Here is a 16162-nt window from a genome sequence, read left to right as displayed (position 1 = left end):
CATGATATAAGTTCATATAATTACCACCATGATATAAGTTCATATAATTACCATCATGATATAAGTTCATATAATTACCACCATGATACAACATCAATAATAATTACCACCATGATATAAGTTCATATAATTACCACCATGATATAAGTTCATATAATTACCACCATGATGCAACATCATATAATTACCACCATGCTGTAGCACATCGCCCCCTCTAAATGTCTTGTCGTGTTTCAGGGCAATGCCACCTTACACCTGTACCCATACCTGGAACCGTTACGTCAAATTGAAGGTAGGTAGTGCTCAGGTACTGGTTGGGTGGTCATGTTGGGGGGGGGGGGGTACTGAAGGTTTGTATGGTCGGGTTGTCAGGGGTTGGATAGTCCAACCAACGACAAAATGTGACTGTAAGGCTAAAAGCCCCGTTTAAAATGTGTATTCTCCAACCCTCCCCACTGTGTGATGCAATTTTTCATTCAGATAATCGATAATCGCGACAGGCGAGACAACTCATGGCCCAACACGCTGGGGGGGGGGGGGGGGGGGGTAGGTTTAGCTCGTCTGTCGGACGGGAAACTGGAGGGGGAGGGGGGGTAGGAACCGCGTGAAATATCTCCCGGAGCTGGCATTAATAATCAAACGCTCAGTTTCCTTTTCTGGGAGGAATTTTCCAGAACTAGCCTCCACTCGGTACACACCGTTTACACTTGGCGTTAATGGCGAGGATAAATGTGGATATCAGCTTTTGTTTTCTGCAGCCTGAGCAACGCCTGGCCGGAACCGCTAAATATCTAGATGCAGCTTTCTTTTTTTTTAAGGTGCCAATGGTCACTGTGTGCTGCCATTGGTCACTGTATGCTGCCATTGGTCACTGTATGCTGCCATTGGTCACTGTATGCTGCCATTGGTCACTGTATGCTGCCATTGGTCACTGTATGCTGTTGGGGACAGGAAGTTATTTTAAAACTAGTTCCAACACGTGACCAGCACACATCGCTCTGATGGCACCCGTGATGCCGGAAAATGACAGCCGGCATTTTCCCATAATGCCACGTGGTTAAGCCGGCGGCGTCCATCTTGCTGCGAGTGAGTGTGCGAATCGATACTCGGGGTATCGTTACACGGCGGCGGCTGATATCGATCCTGCCCATGGAATGGTGGAAGCTCCTGGCACGTGATCGTATGGAGGCGACCATCCGGTGCGTTATGCTCATATGGACGTCCGCACGGTCAATGTCTGGTGTGTAGCTGGTCTGTCTGGTGTGTAGCTGGTCTGTCTGGTGTGTAGCTGGTCTGTCTGGTGTGTAGCTGGTCTGTCTGGTGTGTAGCTGGTCTGTCTGGTGTGTAGCTGGTCTGTCTGGTGTGTAGCTGGTCTGTCTGGTGTGTAGCTGGTCTGTCTGGTGTGTAGCTGGTCTGTCTGGTGTGTAGCTGGTCTGTCTGGTGTGTAGCTGGTCTGTCAATGTCTGGTGTGTAGCTGGTCTGTCAATGTCTGGTGTGTAGCTGGTCTGTCTGGTGTGTAGCTGGTCTGTCAATGTCTGGTGTGTAGCTGGTCTGTCAATGTCTGGTGTGTAGCTGGTCTGTCTGGTGTGTAGCTGGTCTGTCTGGTGTGTAGCTGGTCTGTCTGGTGTGTAGCTGGTCTGTCTGGTGTGTAGCTGGTCTGTCTGGTGTGTAGCTGGTCTGTCTGGTGTGTAGCTGGTCTGTCTGGTGTGTAGCTGGTCTGTCTGGTGTGTAGCTGGTCTGTCAATGTCTGGTGTGTAGCTGGTCTGTCTGGTGTGTAGCTGGTCTGTCTGGTGTGTAGCTGGTCTGTCTGGTGTGTAGCTGGTCTGTCTGGTGTGTAGCTGGTCTGTCTGGTGTGTAGCTGGTCTGTCTGGTGTGTAGCTGGTCTGTCAATGTCTGGTGTGTAGCTGGTCTGTCAATGTCTGGTGTGTAGCTGGTCTGTCTGGTGTGTAGCTGGTCTGTCTGGTGTGTAGCTGGTCTGTCTGGTGTGTAGCTGGTCTGTCTGGTGTGTAGCTGGTCTGTCTGGTGTGTAGCTGGTCTGTCTGGTGTGTAGCTGGTCTGTCAATGTCTGGTGTGTAGCTGGTCTGTCAATGTCTGGTGTGTAGCTGGTCTGTCTGGTGTGTAGCTGGTCTGTCTGGTGTGTAGCTGGTCTGTCTGGTGTGTAGCTGGTCTGTCTGGTGTGTAGCTGGTCTGTCTGGTGTGTAGCTGGTCTGTCTGGTGTGTAGCTGGTCTGTCTGGTGTGTAGCTGGTCTGTCTGGTGTGTAGCTGGTCTGTCTGGTGTGTAGCTGGTCTGTCTGGTGTGTAGCTGGTCTGTCTGGTGTGTAGCTGGTCTGTCTGGTGTGTAGCTGGTCTGTCTGGTGTGTAGCTGGTCTGTCAATGTCTGGTGTGTAGCTGGTCTGTCTGGTGTGTAGCTGGTCTGTCTGGTGTGTAGCTGGTCTGTCTGGTGTGTAGCTGGTCTGTCAATGTCTGGTGTGTAGCTGGTCTGTCTGGTGTGTAGCTGGTCTGTCTGGTGTGTAGCTGGTCTGTCTGGTGTGTAGCTGGTCTGTCTGGTGTGTAGCTGGTCTGTCTGGTGTGTAGCTGGTCTGTCTGGTGTGTAGCTGGTCTGTCTGGTGTGTAGCTGGTCTGTCTGGTGTGTAGCTGGTCTGTCTGGTGTGTAGCTGGTCTGTCAATGTCTGGTGTGTAGCTGGTCTGTCTGGTGTGTAGCTGGTCTGTCAATGTCTGGTGTGTAGCTGGTCTGTCAATGTCTGGTGTGTAGCTGGTCTGTCAATGTCTGGTGTGTAGCTGGTCTGTCAATGTCTGGTGTGTAGCTGGTCTGTCAATTTCTGGTGTGTAGCTGGTTTGTCTGGTGTGTAGCTGGTCTGTCTGGTGTGTAGCTGGTCTGTCTGGTGTGTAGCTGGTCTGTCAATGTCTGGTGTGTAGCTGGTCTGTCAATGTCTGGTGTGTAGCTGGTCTGTCTGGTGTGTAGCTGGTCTGTCTGGTGTGTAGCTGGTCTGTCTGGTGTGTAGCTGGTCTGTCTGGTGTGTAGCTGGTCTGTCTGGTGTGTAGCTGGTCTGTCTGGTGTGTAGCTGGTCTGTCTGGTGTGTAGCTGGTCTGTCTGGTGTGTAGCTGGTCTGTCTGGTGTGTAGCTGGTCTGTCTGGTGTGTAGCTGGTCTGTCTGGTGTGTAGCTGGTCTGTCTGGTGTGTAGCTGGTCTGTCTGGTGTGTAGCTGGTCTGTCTGGTGTGTAGCTGGTCTGTCTGGTGTGTAGCTGGTCTGTCTGGTGTGTAGCTGGTCTGTCTGGTGTGTAGCTGGTCTGTCTGGTGTGTAGCTGGTCTGTCTGGTGTGTAGCTGGTCTGTCTGGTGTGTAGCTGGTCTGTCTGGTGTGTAGCTGGTCTGTCTGGTGTGTAGCTGGTCTGTCTGGTGTGTAGCTGGTCTGTCTGGTGTGTAGCTGGTCTGTCTGGTGTGTAGCTGGTCTGTCTGGTGTGTAGCTGGTCTGTCAATGTCTGGTGTGTAGCTGGTCTGTCTGGTGTGTAGCTGGTCTGTCTGGTGTGTAGCTGGTCTGTCTGGTGTGTAGCTGGTCTGTCTGGTGTGTAGCTGGTCTGTCTGGTGTGTAGCTGGTCTGTCTGGTGTGTAGCTGGTCTGTCAATGTCTGGTGTGTAGCTGGTCTGTCTGGTGTGTAGCTGGTCTGTCTGGTGTGTAGCTGGTCTGTCAATGTCTGGTGTGTAGCTGGTCTGTCAATGTCTGGTGTGTAGCTGGTCTGTCAATGTCTGGTGTGTAGCTGGTCTGTCAATGTCTGGTGTGTAGCTGGTCTGTCAATTTCTGGTGTGTAGCTGGTTTGTCTGGTGTGTAGCTGGTCTGTCTGGTGTGTAGCTGGTCTGTCTGGTGTGTAGCTGGTCTGTCTGGTGTGTAGCTGGTCTGTCTGGTGTGTAGCTGGTCTGTCAATGTCTGGTGTGTAGCTGGTCTGTCTGGTGTGTAGCTGGTTTGTCTGGTGTGTAGCTGGTCTGTCTGGTGTGTAGCTGGTCTGTCTGGTGTGTAGCTGGTCTGTCAATGTCTGGTGTGTAGCTGGTCTGTCAATTTCTGGTGTGTAGCTGGTTTGTATGATGTGTAGCTGGTCTGTCTGGTGTTGGTTGATCTTCTGTACGTCATCAATTGCGTCACATTTTTTTTTTCACGTGACTTGATGTTCCCCTTCCCTCCACCCCCACCCCCACCCCCCTCCAACCTGATAGTCTTAAGAAGATTGGACACGGGGAGGGGGGCGGGGTTGTCTGCTCGCCCAGACCTGCTATCTGGGGGGAGAAAATGGCGCCCAGAAATCAAACGAGCAAGTAAATAAATGGCAGGGCGCGTGACCCACCGACACCCCACCCTGTCGGCGGCACCCCCGCCCCCTCCCGACGGCACCCCCTCCCGAGGATTTGGTTTTTTGTGAGGATGTTATTTGGCTGAATCTGCGCGTCAGGAATAGATTTTGGCCCTCCGTGTTTGCTGGATAAATAAAAGAAAGTCGCTGATAAATTTTTACGTCTGGAACTTAGGACTTTAAACAGGTTGGTGTGGGTGGCGGGTTGGTGTGGGTGGCGGGTTGGTGTGGGTCGCGTGTTGGTGTGGGTCGCGGGTTGGTGTGGCGTTGTATTTGTTATAAAATAAATCGTTAATGTAAAAACTTATTGCGTTTTTAACTCAAGATTGTTTTTGTGGTGCAAGGGAGGCTACTGCATAAATTATTTTAGAACATAGTAATTTCACAGTTGTCGCGACTGTTCGTGGTGGTGTATGGCGGCTTCCGTGTGGTGTGTGGCGGCTCTACCGTGTGGTGTGTGGCGGCTCTACCGTGTGGTGTGTGGCGGCTCTTCACCTGGTAGACTTGTCTCAGCTCTCAAGCTGCCTGATGAAGAGCTGTCCACACGCCATCACCATTCACACTGGACGCCAGCAGCACTTGATATTTGAACACCACAGGAATGTACCAAAGTGGCTGGGAGATAAGTCTAGTACCAACCATTTGACCAGTGTCCAGTGCTAGATGTACCAAGGCAACCAACAAGGAAACCAACCATTTGACCACTGTACCAATGTCTAGAAGCAACCAAACAGCCAGCCAACCAAACAGCCAGCCAGCCAACCAACCAACCTACCAACCAACCAACCAAACAGCCAACCAACCCACCAACCCACCAACCAACCAACCCAACAACCAACCCACCAACCAACCAACCCACCAACCAACCCACCAACCAACCCAACAACCAACTCACCAACCAACCAACCCAACAACCAACCAACCCACCAACCAACCAACCCACCAAACAACCAGCCAACCATGTGAGAGTCCAACAACCCGCTTGAGCTCCTCCTTTGGTCAGCTATCCTCCCCACCTGCTGGGAGCTGCCAAATGAAGGGCTGTAGCTGGATGTCACCTGCACCTGACTGTAGCTGGATGTCACCTGCACCTGACTGTAGCTGGATGTCACCTGCACCTGACTGTAGCTGGATGTCACCTGCACCTGACTGTAGCTGGATGTCACCTGCACCTGACTGTAGCTGGATGTCACCTGACACACCTGCCTGCAGGTACAGGCACAAACCTGCAAGCCTGCACCTGCTGTGGCATCATTGAATTAATTTCTTTAAAAAACTTTTTCTCTAATGATTAAATAACCTACCTGTAGTGTGTGTATGACTCACCTGTACGATGACTGTGTGTATTGCAGGTGTGGTGGATTACCTGAGCACAGAGATCAGCACGTCCAAACAGAAGAAGTTCAGTCTGGTCACCTTTGTGGACACCCCAGGTCTGGTGGATGGGGACATGAAGTATCCGTTTGATGTCAACAGAGCTATCACTTGGCTGGGTAGGTGGAGTAGAGTGGCTCTAAACACACACACACACACACACTAGGCCATCACCTGGCTGGGTAGGTGGAGCAGAGTGGCTCTAAACACTCACACACCACATAGACCTACTGAAATTCCACACACCCTTTACTGAACCCCCTCCCTTACACCATATACTTCACCACCTGTCCCACACACCATATACTGAACCCCTCCCACACATATACTGAATCCCTCCCGCACACCACATACTGAACCCCTCCCACACACATACTGAACCCCTCCCACACACCACATACTGAACCCCCTCCCACACACATACTTAACCCCTCCCACACACCACATACTGAACCCCCTCCCACACACACACTGAACCCCCTCCCACACACCACATACTGAACCACCTCACACACACCACATACTGAACCCCTCCCACACACATACTGAACCCCCTCCCACACACCACATACTGAACCCCCTCCCACACACATACTGAACCCCCTCCCACACACATACTGAACCCCTCCCACACACCACATACTGAACCCCTCCCACACACATACTGAACCCCCTCCCACACACCATATACTGAACCCCTCCCACACACCACATACTGAACCCCCTCCCACACACCACATACTTCACCACCTGTCCCACACACCAAATACTGAACCCCCTCCCACACACCACATACTGAACCCCCTCCAACACACCACATACTGAACCCCTCCCACACACCACATACTGAACCCCCTCCCACACACCATATACTGAACCCCTCCCACACACCACATACTGAACCCCCTCCCACACACCACATACTGAACCCCTCCCACACACCATATACTGAACGCCCTCCCACACACCATATACTGAACCCCCTCCCACACACCATATACTGAACCCCTTCCCAAACACCACATACTGAACCCCCTCCCACACACCATATACTGAACCCCCTCCCACACACCATATACTGAACCCCCTCCCACACACCATATACTGAACCCCTCCCACACACCACATACTGAACCCCTCCCACACACCACATACTGAACCCCCTCCCACACACCATATACTGAACCCCCTCCCACACACATACTTAACCCCTCCCACACACCACATACTGAACCCCCTCCCACACACACACTGAACCCCCTCCCACACACCACATACTGAACCACCTCACACACACCACATACTGAACCCCTCCCACACACATACTGAACCCCCTCCCACACACCACATACTGAACCCCCTCCCACACACATACTGAACCCCCTCCCACACACATACTGAACCCCTCCCACACACCACATACTGAACCCCTCCCACACACATACTGAACCCCCTCCCACACACCATATACTGAACCCCTCCCACACACCACATACTGAACCCCCTCCCACACACCACATACTTCACCACCTGTCCCACACACCAAATACTGAACCCCCTCCCACACACCACATACTGAACCCCCTCCAACACACCACATACTGAACCCCTCCCACACACCACATACTGAACCCCCTCCCACACACCATATACTGAACCCCTCCCACACACCACATACTGAACCCCCTCCCACACACCACATACTGAACCCCTCCCACACACCATATACTGAACGCCCTCCCACACACCATATACTGAACCCCCTCCCACACACCATATACTGAACCCCTTCCCAAACACCACATACTGAACCCCCTCCCACACACCATATACTGAACCCCCTCCCACACACCATATACTGAACCCCCTCCCACACACCATATACTGAACCCCTCCCACACACCACATACTGAACCCCTCCCACACACATACTGAACCCCTCCCACACACATACTGAACCCCCTCCCACACACCATATACTGAACCCCTCCCACACACCACATACTGAACCCCCTCCCACACACCACATACTGAACCCCTCCCACACACATACTGAACCCCTCCCACACACCATATACTGAACCCCTCCCACACACCACATACTGAACCCCCTCCCACACACCACATACTGAACCCCTCCCACACACCATATACTGAACGCCCTCCCACACACCATATACTGAACCCCCTCCCACACACCATATACTGAACCCCTTCCCAAACACCACATACTGAACCCCCTCCCACACACCATATACTGAACCCCTCCCACACACCCTGAGGTTTGACCCATGTTTCCCCCACCAGGAGACACCGCTGACCTGGTGTTTGTCTTCTTTGACCCCATTGGTCAAGCGCTGTGTAAACGCACCCTGAACCTGGTGGAGACCCTCAATGAGAAACACGCTGACCGCATGAAGTTCTACCTCAGCAAGGCTGACGAGGCTGGACATGAGAGTGATAGGCAGGTCAGTGCACAGGTCATTGGGGGGGTGGGGGTCATTTGTGGGGGGGGGGGGGGTGACAGTAATGAATGCACAACTCAGATGAGTCAAACACACATTAACACATTATAAGTCAACTCTTGTGTAAGAAAACTGTCCATCCACAAAGGACAAGGTGTGTGGGTGTTTCTCTCAAACTAACACAGCCTGTGTGTGGTGGGGTCTGAATAAAGTAGCAACTCTGGGGGAGAGGGGGGGGGGGTCCATCAAAGTCATTTGATTTCAAACTTTGTTCACATGATATGAATATTCTCTGGTATAAATATTCATACCCTCATCAATATTCATTATGTTATATGATTATGGCTTTGTTTTGGGTCAGTGACCTCATAAGCACAGAGGTTAATGAATGAAGAGTTTAATTAGGTTACCAGTTAGAACTTGGGGTCAGTTGGTACATGGGGGTCGGTACAACGTGGGGGTCAGTGACTACATTGAAGTCACTTAACTTTGGAGTGACTGAGTATGTGGGGGCAGGGAGGGGTCACTGCAAGCTTTAGACCACACTGTGGCTGTTGTGGGGGTGAGGTGTACACTTTGAGAGATGTAAACTTTGAAACATCTGACACTTCCAGTATCTCTCCCTGTGAAATCTGTCAGTTGAGTTGTGCTCACACCATTTGTCTCCCTGCTCAAATCTTTCACTCACCTGATGTGCTCTTATGCTGATCTCCCCTTGACTGAATTCCTCCCAGTATCCTCCTTCTAGAATACCTGGTGTCACCTTGCCCCTGTGTCACGCTGACCTACACTTTACTAGCCCACTTAAATATTTTCTCTCATCCAAAAATATCCCAACTTCTACACGTTTACTTCTTAGTTTTCAGGGATATTTTCAGGATAATACTTTAGAAAAATACTTCACTGAACTGAATTGATATATTTAAAGTGGTTATTTCAGCGTAAAACCTCTTTAGTGTAAGCATCTGTTAGTTTGATGGTGTTAGCAGACCTCCCCTTGATTGTGTCCCCTGTTACCTCCCCTTGATTGTGTCCCCATTGATCGTGTCCCCTGTTAGCTGACCTCCCCTTGATTGTGTCCCCTGTTACCTCCCCCTGATTGTGTCCTGTTACCTCCCCCTGATTGTGTCCCCTGTTACCTCCCCTTGATTGTGTCCCCTGTTACCTCCCCCTGATTGTGTCCCCACTGATTGTGTCCCCTGTTACCTCCCCTTGATTGTGTCCCCACTGATTGTGTCCCCTGTTACCTCCCCATTGATTGTGTCCCCTGTTACCTCCCCTTGATTGTGTCCCCACTGATTATCTCCCCCAGCGCGTCATGATGCAGATTGTGCAGGAGTTGTGCAAGAGACCAGGTTTAAACCGCACAGGTTTTGACATGCCAACCATTTACGTCCCTGCCATGAACCAGAAGGTGAGTCCGTGGTACCTGGCGGGGGAGGGGGGTCATAGGGGTAGGGAAGGGGGCAGTCGTTGGGGGTGGGGGTCAGGTGTTAGTGTTGGGTAAAAAATTTGGGGTTTATAGGGGCCTGCTGATGTTGGATGGGTTGTAGTATGGGCCACTTGTAGGACGGGTGTGAAACCAGTTGTCTACCTGTGATCCAACAGGGCAGTCGCTGTGTCAACCAGATCGAGGAGGTGTGTAAGGAGATAGAGAAGACCATCAACCAGACCATTCAGAACACACTCAACTCACTGGAGCGTGACTGCGACCAGATCACACTCATGGTGGGGGACAAGCTCAGGGAAGACAGGTCAGTGTGACCCACTTAATGGGGTGGACAGGTCAGCGACACCAACTTAATGGGGTGGACAGGTCAGTGTGACCCACTTAATGGGGTGGACAGGTCAGTGTCACTAACTTAATGGGGTGGACAGGTCAGTGACACCAACTTAATGGGGTGGACAGGTCAGTGACACCAACTTAATGGGGTGGACAGGTTAGTGAACTTAATGGGGTGGACAGGTCAGTGACACCAACTTAATGGGGTGGACAGGTCAGTGACACTTAATTGGGTGGACAGGTCAGTGACACTTAATTGGGTGGACAGGTCAGTGTGACTTAATGGGGTGGACAGGTCAGTGTGACACCAACTTAATGGGGTGGACAGGTCAGTGTGACATAATGGGGTGGACAGGTCAGTGTGACCCACTTAATGGGGTGGACAGGTCAGTGACACCAACTTAATGGGGTGGACAGGTTAGTGAACTTAATGGGGTGGACAGGTCAGTGACACCAACTTAATGGGGTGGACAGGTCAGTGTGACACCAACTTAATGGGGTGGACAGGTCAGTGTGACATAATGGGGTGGACAGGTCAGTGTGACCCACTTAATGGGGTGGACAGGTCAGTGACACCAACTTAATGGGGTGGACAGGTCAGTGACACCAACTTAATGGGGTGGACAGGTCAGTGTGACACCAACTTAATGGGGTGGACAGGTCAGTGTGACCCACTTAATGGGGTGGACAGGTCAGTGTGACCCACTTAATGGGGTGGACAGGTCAGTGTGACCCACTTAATGGGGTGGACAGGTCAGTGACACAAACTTAATGGGGTGGACAGGTCAGTGTGACCCACTTAATGGGGTGGACAGGTCAGTGTGACCCACTTAATGGGGTGGACAGGTCAGTGACACCAACTTAATGGGGTGGACAGGTCAGTGACACCAACTTAATGGGGTGGACAGGTCAGTGACACCAACTTAATGGGGTGGACAGGTTAGTGACACCAACTTAATGGGGTGGACAGGTTAGTGACACCAACTTAATTGGGTGGACAGGTCAGTGACACCAACTTAATGGGGTGGACAGGTCAGTGACACCAACTCAATGGGGTGGACACGTCAGTGACACCAACTTAATGGGCTGGACAGGTCAGTGACACCAACTTAATGGGGTGGACAGGTCAGTGACACCAACTTAATGGAGTGGACAAGTCAGTGACACCAACTTAATGGGGTGGACAGGTCAGTGACACCAACTTAATGGGCTGGACAGGTTAGTGAACTTAATGGGGTGGACAGGTCAGTGACACCAACTTAATGGAGTGGACAAGTCAGTGTCACCAACTTAATGGGGTGGACAGGTCAGTGACACCAACTTAATGGGGTGGACAGGTCAGTGACACCAACTTAATGGGGTGGACAGGTCAGTGACACCAACTTAATGGGCTGGACAGGTTAGTGAACTTAATGGGGTGGACAGGTCAGTGACACCCACTTAATGGGGTGGACAGGTCAGTGACACCAACTTAATGGGCTGGACAGGTTAGTGAACTTAATGGGGTGGACAGGTCAGTGACACCAACTTAATGGGGTGGACAGGTCAGTGTCACCAACTTAATGGGGTGGACAGGTCAGTGACACAAACTTAATGGGGTGGACAGGTCAGTGTGACCCACTTAATGGGGTGGACAGGTCAGTGTGACCCACTTAATGGGGTGGACAGGTCAGTGTCACTTAATTGGGTGGACAGGTCAGTAACACCAACTTAATGGGGTGGACAGGTCAGTGACACCAACTTAATGGAGTGGACAGGTCAGTGACACCAACTTAATGGGGTGGACAGGTCAGTGACACCAACTTAATGGGCTGGACAGGTCAGTGACACCAACTTAATGGAGTGGACAGGTCAGTGACACCAACTTAATGGGGTGGACAGGTCAGTGACACCAACTTAATTGGGTGGACAGGTCAGTGACACCAACTTAATGGAGTGGACAAGTCAGTGACACCAACTTAATGGGGTGGACAGGTCAGTGGCACCAACTTAATGGGGTGGACAGGTCAGTGACACCAACTTAATGGGGTGGACAGGTCAGTGACACCAACTTAATGGAGTGGACAAGTCAGTGACACCAACTTAATGGGGTGGACAGGTCAGTGACACCAACTTAATGGGGTGGACAAGTCAGTGACACCAACTTAATGGGGTGGACAGGTCAGTGTCACCAACTTAATGGGGTGGACAGGTCAGTGACACTTAATTGGGTGGACAGGTCAGTGTGACCCACTTAATGGGGTGGACAGGTCAGTGACACCAACTTAATGGGGTGGACAGGTCAGTGACACCAACTTAATGGGGTGGACAGGTCAGTGACACCAACTTAATGGGGTGGACAGGTCAGTGACACCAACTTAATGGAGCGGACAGGTCAGTGTCACCAACTTAATGGGGTGGACAGGTCAGTGACACTTAATTGGGTGGACAGGTCAGTGTGACCCACTTAATGGGGTGGACAGGTCAGTGTGACCCACTTAATGGGGGGGTCAGGTCAGTGACACCAACTTAATGGGGTGGACAGGTCAGTGACACCAACTTAATGGGGTGGACAGGTCAGTGACACCAACTTAATGGGGTGGACAGGTCAGTGTGACCCACTTAATGGGGTGGACAGGTCAGTGACACCAACTTAATGGGGTGGACAGGTTAGTGAACTTAATGGGGTGGACAGGTCAGTGACACCAACTTAATGGGGTGGACAGGTCAGTGACACCAACTTAATGGGGTGGACAGGTCAGTGACACCAACTTAATGGGGTGGACAGGTTAGTGAACTTAATGGGGTGGACAGGTCAGTGACACCAACTTAATGGGGTGGACAGGTCACTGTGACACCAACTTAATGGGGTGGACAGGTCAGTGTGACCCACTTAATTGGTGGACAGGTCAGTGTGACCCACTTAATGGGGTGGACAGGTCAGTGACACCAACTTAATGGGGTGGACAGGTCACTGTGACCAACTTAATGGGGTGGACAGGTCAGTGTGACCCACTTAATTGGTGAACAGGTCAGTGTGACCCACAGTGGGTGTAAAGTGTTGAAAGATTAAAACAAAACATTTGAACTTTTGTAGAATGAGCTGTACATGATTGTTTTGAATTTTCAGCCTTCGTCGCTCCCGTAACTTCCGCGCTCGCATTCGTGGGTTCTTCTATGGCCTAGTGGGAATGTTGTTGCCTCTGTTGCTATTGGTTACGTTCTTGATCCACACCTCCCACTCTGTACTGGCAGCTTTGTTGGGGGACAACCTGATGATCACACTTGACTTGTACCTGGTCAGTGGTAGTTGTACTTGTGGTAGCTGTACATTTAAATATATTGCACCTGTACCTGTGTAATGTTATTCATACAAGAATATTTATTGCTATTGTACCTGTGTAGTGTTTTTCATACAAGAATATTTGTTGCTACTTAGTGTAATTTTAGTTAGTGAAATAATTGTGTGATAAAATGTAGTTTATGTGTGAATCTGAGTTTGTTTACGGACTGAAGAATTATCTGTTAGAAAGATCTGTGTTGCCTGATAGAATTCATGCCTCCACCAATCAACCAATCTAGAACCTTCCCTTATTTTCAGGGTTCAGTGAGTGGTTTCTGGCGTACAGTCCCTCGTGACTATATGCAGTACGTCATTTTTGTCATCCTAGGGCTGGCACTGGTCATGTTGTTGGTGGCCAAGTTTTCCTCCAGGTAGGTCAAGTTTGGGGGGGTGGGGGGGGGAGGGATTCAGCTTTCGTAGCATTTTGTTTGGTGGGTTTTGTTAGGTTTTAGTCAGGTTGTATTATCTAGTGGCATTTTAATGTTAAGAATTTCTAATCTAATATATAAAGCTCAATTCTGTAACGCATATGTTTGTTTGTCGCTGGTTATCGATGGATTTAAGTGTTAGAAAATTATCGTGCGCGTTGGTCTAAATTTATGAGTTAAAAAATTACTATTAAAAGTTTTGGGAAATAATTTTCATTTTTCAAATTATAGTAATAATTGTCGGCATGTTCATTAAACACAAGTTTTTAAAAAATATCATCTTTTACAAAAATTCTAATTATGTCTTTATTTAGTCCTATAGCGCTTACTTCCCTTTGATAAATTAGGCAAAACACAATTACTTCCCTTTATAAAACCATTGCATTAGTTGAAAAGCATTTACTTTTTAATTACTTTGTTTTGGTGTTGGGAAAAAAATAATTACATAATTAGCGGGGATTGATCAAGTGCAAATGTTGTAGGTATTTTACGGATAAGCTTGGAGTATTATAATTGTTCATTAAATTGAAACAGGCGTGTTCGTTTAAGTGAGTGCAAAAACTATGAATAAGTTGGGGTACTATAGTCGTTTATTAAGCTAAAACAGGCGATTCTGCCCCGGGCGTTTATGTTCGCGTTAGTGTTTTCTTTGTGTTTAGGTGGGTTTGCGTTAGTGGTTGCGTTTTGATTTGGTTCGTTTTTGTTCTTTCTTTTTTCGTTTTTGTTTGTGTTTTTTTTGTTTGGGTTTGTATTTGTGTTTTTGGTTGGTTTTGCGTTTGGATTTGGTTTGTTTTTGTTTGCTTTTTCGTTGTTTTTTTGTGTTGGTATTGGTGTTTGTGGTTGGATTTGTTGTTAGGTTTTTGTTTTCGTTTGTTTTTTCTTTGTGTTTGTATTGGTGTTTGTGGTTGTGGTTGGGTTTGTTGCTAGGTTTTTATTTTCGTTTGTATTTGTAATTGTGTTAGCTTTATGTTTGCGTTTTGTTGTTTTGGTTTTGGTTGGTCGTGGTTTGGGTGAGCAATGCCGGGTTTATGATGATTACTAAACACATAGGTATGGTCTTTAACAGAAAGGTTTTTCACAGAAGCCAGAGCAGGGCCTGGCCGGGACGGCTAGTATTAAAAAAAATATGAATATTTATCTTTTAGAATGTTGGCTCTCTCAGCCAAATATGTTGACATTTGTTGTTGTAATTGTTCCAGAACGGTCCAAACACTGAACAGGAAACAGAAGAAAAAACTGAATGAGATCAGTGAATACGTGCAGGGGACCGTCAAGACAAAGAAGGTTAGCCAGTGGTCAGATGTTGGTAGCTTAGGTTCAGTGGCGCCACTAGGTTGCCCGAGGGTCACCTGGTGCAGTAACTTACTCAACCAAATTTAACAACGCATTTTACTTTTGGCCACTCAACGTTTTCACTGTGGTGTCACCCCTACCATTTGGATAATGTGATTCAGTGTTAAACCGTGCTGTTAACTCTATTCTCGCAGCTAACTCTAGTGTGTTTCTCTTGCAGCTAACTCTAGTGTGTTTCTCTTGCAGCTAACTCTAGTGTGTTTCTCTTGCAGCAAACTTTGTACCAGGAGTATCTGAGACAGAGTGTGGCAGATCAGGATCTTTGACGCGCCCAGTGTTGTAGTCATCTCATGTCATCATCACGTTGTTGCTGGGACCTGTTTAGTTGCCTACACAAATGTTTTTAGGCTCAAAATGTCTTTGGTTTCATCCTCAATCTTCCCATTAGAAGCAGAATGTATCTACAAAAGTTGTGTTTTAAGAAACTTGTTTCTGTTCTACTGTCCCATTTTAAGTTGGTAGAGTCGTTTATTTACCAGGTGGTTTAAAAAACTGGAATGTTATCTCCTGTCCCTTTGAACAAGTTTTGTTTCCTATCAGATTTTAATTGTTATGGCCTCATGTTCTATTTTATTTTCTTGTGCAATTTTCTTTTTACACATTATTTCTATTTTGTACTTAAAAACAATTGTAAATAAGAGCCCAATTAAAGGGAAATAATTCAACAATGAAATGAGAGTGGCCAGATTTAGCGTTACAATTTTGTCTGAAGTTTGTTTGTTTGTTTCATGACCAACTGAATGAGATTAAAATGTTGGATTGTTGCTTTCAAATAAAGTCAATTCTATCTTACTAATGTCTTGATTGTTTTGTTACCAGTAAAGTCTGTCCTACAAAAGTTAAACAAGTTAATCCTGTCATGAGTGTCTGTCTGGTGTGCAGATGTTAATACTGTGATCTGGTGTAAAGTTTTCTTCCAGGCATTCTCAGTGGCGTAGTCAGGATCGTCTTGTGGTGGGGGGCAAATTTTTTCCAGCATTTTATATATATTTATATATATATACTAGCTATATGTAATTGCTTTGCTATAATGTAAAATAAATTGAAAGTAGTACTCTGAAGAAATAAGAAAACACAATGTAGGCCGACAAAACAATTTA

General features: G+C 48.5%; 1 protein-coding gene across 2 annotated transcripts in view; it reads left to right on the top strand.

The window, feature by feature from the left end:
• Positions 1-15854, top strand: part of LOC131946434 (uncharacterized) — a 133244-nt gene extending 117390 nt beyond the window's left edge. For both annotated transcript variants that reach the window (XM_059307196.1, XM_059307195.1), the window contains exons 5-13: positions 238-292; positions 5690-5830; positions 8019-8179; positions 9489-9590; positions 9785-9930; positions 13069-13237; positions 13540-13652; positions 14909-14993; positions 15275-15854. In XM_059307196.1, coding sequence (XP_059163179.1) covers positions 238-292; positions 5690-5830; positions 8019-8179; positions 9489-9590; positions 9785-9930; positions 13069-13237; positions 13540-13652; positions 14909-14993; positions 15275-15328 — 1026 coding nt within the window. In that variant the 3' untranslated portion in view covers positions 15329-15854. The remainder of the gene's footprint in view (positions 1-237; positions 293-5689; positions 5831-8018; positions 8180-9488; positions 9591-9784; positions 9931-13068; positions 13238-13539; positions 13653-14908; positions 14994-15274) is intronic.
• The last annotated feature ends 308 nt before the right edge of the window (positions 15855-16162 follow it).

This window comes from Physella acuta, unplaced genomic scaffold (assembly GCF_028476545.2).
Source record: "Physella acuta isolate Inbredline_101_S28 unplaced genomic scaffold, ASM2847654v3 ptg000561l, whole genome shotgun sequence".
NCBI classification, from domain to species: domain Eukaryota; kingdom Metazoa; phylum Mollusca; class Gastropoda; family Physidae; genus Physella; species Physella acuta.
The sequence above is the reverse complement of the archived record's forward strand: the minus strand, read 5'-3'. Positions and strand labels throughout refer to the sequence as shown.